The sequence below is a fragment of the Triticum aestivum genome, chromosome 7B, assembly GCF_018294505.1.
Source record: "Triticum aestivum cultivar Chinese Spring chromosome 7B, IWGSC CS RefSeq v2.1, whole genome shotgun sequence".
Lineage (NCBI taxonomy): Eukaryota > Viridiplantae > Streptophyta > Magnoliopsida > Poales > Poaceae > Triticum > Triticum aestivum.
In genome coordinates, this window is record NC_057813.1 from 708,194,199 (window position 1) to 708,196,949 (window position 2,751).

The window sequence follows — 2,751 nt, forward strand, 5'->3', positions numbered from 1 at the left end:
AAGAAACAAATGATTTATTTGCGCAAAATTGAGTGGAAGGAAATGTGTGCAAAATAGTGTTTGTCGTTGTATAGTGTCTCGAGTAGATATAACGACAGGGTGGATGTGCACCTCATTCAGCTTGCAGCATCGCGCCAATACGAGCATCTCAACACTAATTAATCTCCACCCTCTGATTTTTATGGGGTTGAGCCTGCCTCACTAATTAATCTTCAATCAAAGACTTATGTTGAGTCAAACATTATAAACTTTGACCAATTTTGTATAAAAAGTATGAACATCTACAATATCAAATATACATAATATGAAACTACATTCCATAATGAATATAAAGATATTTCTTTGGCAATATAAATGTTAATATTTTTTCTATAAGTTTGGTCAAACTAGAGATACTTTCACTTCAGACAAAAGTTATGCGCAGACTAAAAAGGACGAAATAAGTCTTACAAATCGTTGATTCCGTATTATAGAGTCCGTGCGTGTAGCATAGTCGGGGTGAACACCTAGAATGCAGATCTCGACAATGGGATTGCCGGAGAAGTTATGGGCGGTGAAGAGGTTTCCAGACGGTGGGATAGGCCCCATGCATGGGGCACATAGTACGTGTCGGACCGCGTGTGGTGGCCGACAGGCAAAGTACAACCACCAGACTGGAAATGTTTGCCTCACGCTTTTCTTTTCTGTAGCTCGTAGTACGACCCTTCTGCTTATAAGCAGTATGCGTACGTGTTTGCTGCCGAACAAGCGCTAGGGGGACACGCTAGCTAACACGGTGTCACGTCCTAGCTCGTTTTGCTGGTCATGGCAGCGGCGCCGCACGTCGTCATCCTCACGAGCTCCGGCTTGGGCCACGTCCTCCCGGCGTCCGAGCTGGCGAAGCGCCTCGCCGTGCACCACGGCTTCACTGTCACAATCGTCACTTACGCCAGCCTGTCCTCGCCCGACCACTCCTCGCCGCTCGCTTCCCTACCGCCGGGTGTCTCGGTCACGGCGCTGCCGGAGGTGTCCATCGACGACCTTCCTGCCGACGCGCACTTGGTGACTCGCATCCTCACGGTCATCAGCCGCGCCATGCCCCAGCTACGCGACCTACTGCGCTCTCTCCTCGACTCCCCGGCGGGGATCACCGCCTTTGTGACCGACATGCTCTGCCCCGCGGCACTCACCGTCAGCAAGGAGATGGGTCTGCCTGGGTACGTCTTCTACACCTCCAGCCTCATGTCGCTGTTATCGTTTCTCTACATCCCGGAGCTTGCCAGGACCACCACCTGCGAGTGCCGCGACCTCCCGGAACCCGTGGTGCTCCCGGGCTGCGTGCCTGTACACGGCGCCGATCTCCTCGAGCCCCTCCAGAACCGCTCCGACCCCGTGTACCAGCTCATGATCGACCTCGGGCGCAACTACGTCCTCGCGGAAGGTTTCATCCTCAACACCATGGACGCGTTAGAGCATGAGACGCTGCTGGCGTTCAAAGAGCTTTCTGACAAGGGCGTGTACCCGCCAGCATACGCTGTGGGTCCATTCACCCGGCAGCGGTGCCCCGACTCTGACGAGGCCAAGCACAGCTGCTTACGGTGGCTGGACAACCAGCCGGATGGCTCGGTCTTGTACGTGTCCTTCGGCAGCGGCGGCACGCTATCCACGGCGCAGACGGACGAGTTGGCGGCTGGGCTGGAGGCGAGCAGGCAGAGGTTTCTCTGGGTGGTGCACCACCCCAACGAAAAGGACAGCAGCGCGGCCTACCTCGGCACTGCCGCTACCGATGCCGACCCGCTGAGCTACCTGCCCGAAGGGTTCGTCGAGAGGATGAGCGGCATAGGGCTCCTTGTGCCACTGTGGGCGCCGCAGGTGGAGATCCTTAACCACGTCGCCGTGGGAGGGTTCATGTCTCATTGCGGATGGAACTCCACGCTGGAGAGCGTGGCGGCGGGCGTGCCGATGGTGGCGCGGCCGCTGTACGCCGAGCAGAGGTTGAACGCGGCGATGCTGTCGTCAGAGCGGGTGGGCGTGGCGTTGTGGGAGAGACCTTCCTTGGGTAAGGACGGAGCGGTTGTCCCGTGGGAGGAGGTGGCGGTGCTGGTCAAAGAGCTTATGGAAGGGAAGAAGGGCGCCGCGGCACGGAAAAAGGCCGGCCACCTCCAGGATGAGGCCGAGATTGCTTCGGCGCCGGGCGGGCCGCAGGATCGAGCTCTCGCGATAGTGGCTGACATGGTATCCTTGCATCGGAGGAGCCACACTGAGTAAAGAGGAGGCTCCCTAAAAGAACTGAGTAAGAGGCATGGTAGCTGAAGTTTTTTCTTCATTCATGTTGTATTGATTGCTATATCTGTATTTTACATTTAAATATAGAATAATACATTTTCCTTTGAAGATATTATTATTATTATTACATATTGTAGATATGGAAGCAATTTTACATGTGTGGAAAACTTTGGGTCTATCTGAGGTGATTCAACATTCTTTGTGTGCGGATAGATTGGGATCAGTTGTTGGAAGGTACCTTCTGCAGCTCTAGTCGGAAGTCTCCAGTTCTTAGGATGCTTGGTTTGCAAGAGTCAATGTCTCTTGTTGGTATATTTGGTGCCAAAGATGTGAATTCATAAAGGGGGAAACTGTTGCGGCACCCCCTCGGACTGCTTTTGCAATCCAAGCCCTAACTGCAAACTACGGTTCTGTGTCTCCTTCTAGCCAGTCACATGCCAAATATTATGGGCTAAAACAAAATAGGGATGTTATAAACTCAACGTT

General features: G+C 53.4%; 1 protein-coding gene across 1 annotated transcript; it reads left to right on the forward strand.

Annotated features, from left to right (window-relative positions):
• Positions 1-755: 755 nt before the first annotated feature.
• LOC123161205 (hydroquinone glucosyltransferase) lies at positions 756-2,377 on the forward strand. Its single transcript, XM_044579053.1, has one exon. The coding sequence runs from the start codon at positions 805-807 to the stop codon at positions 2,245-2,247; it is 1,443 nt and encodes a 480-aa protein (XP_044434988.1). The 5' UTR covers positions 756-804; the 3' UTR covers positions 2,248-2,377.
• Positions 2,378-2,751: the final 374 nt, after the last annotated feature.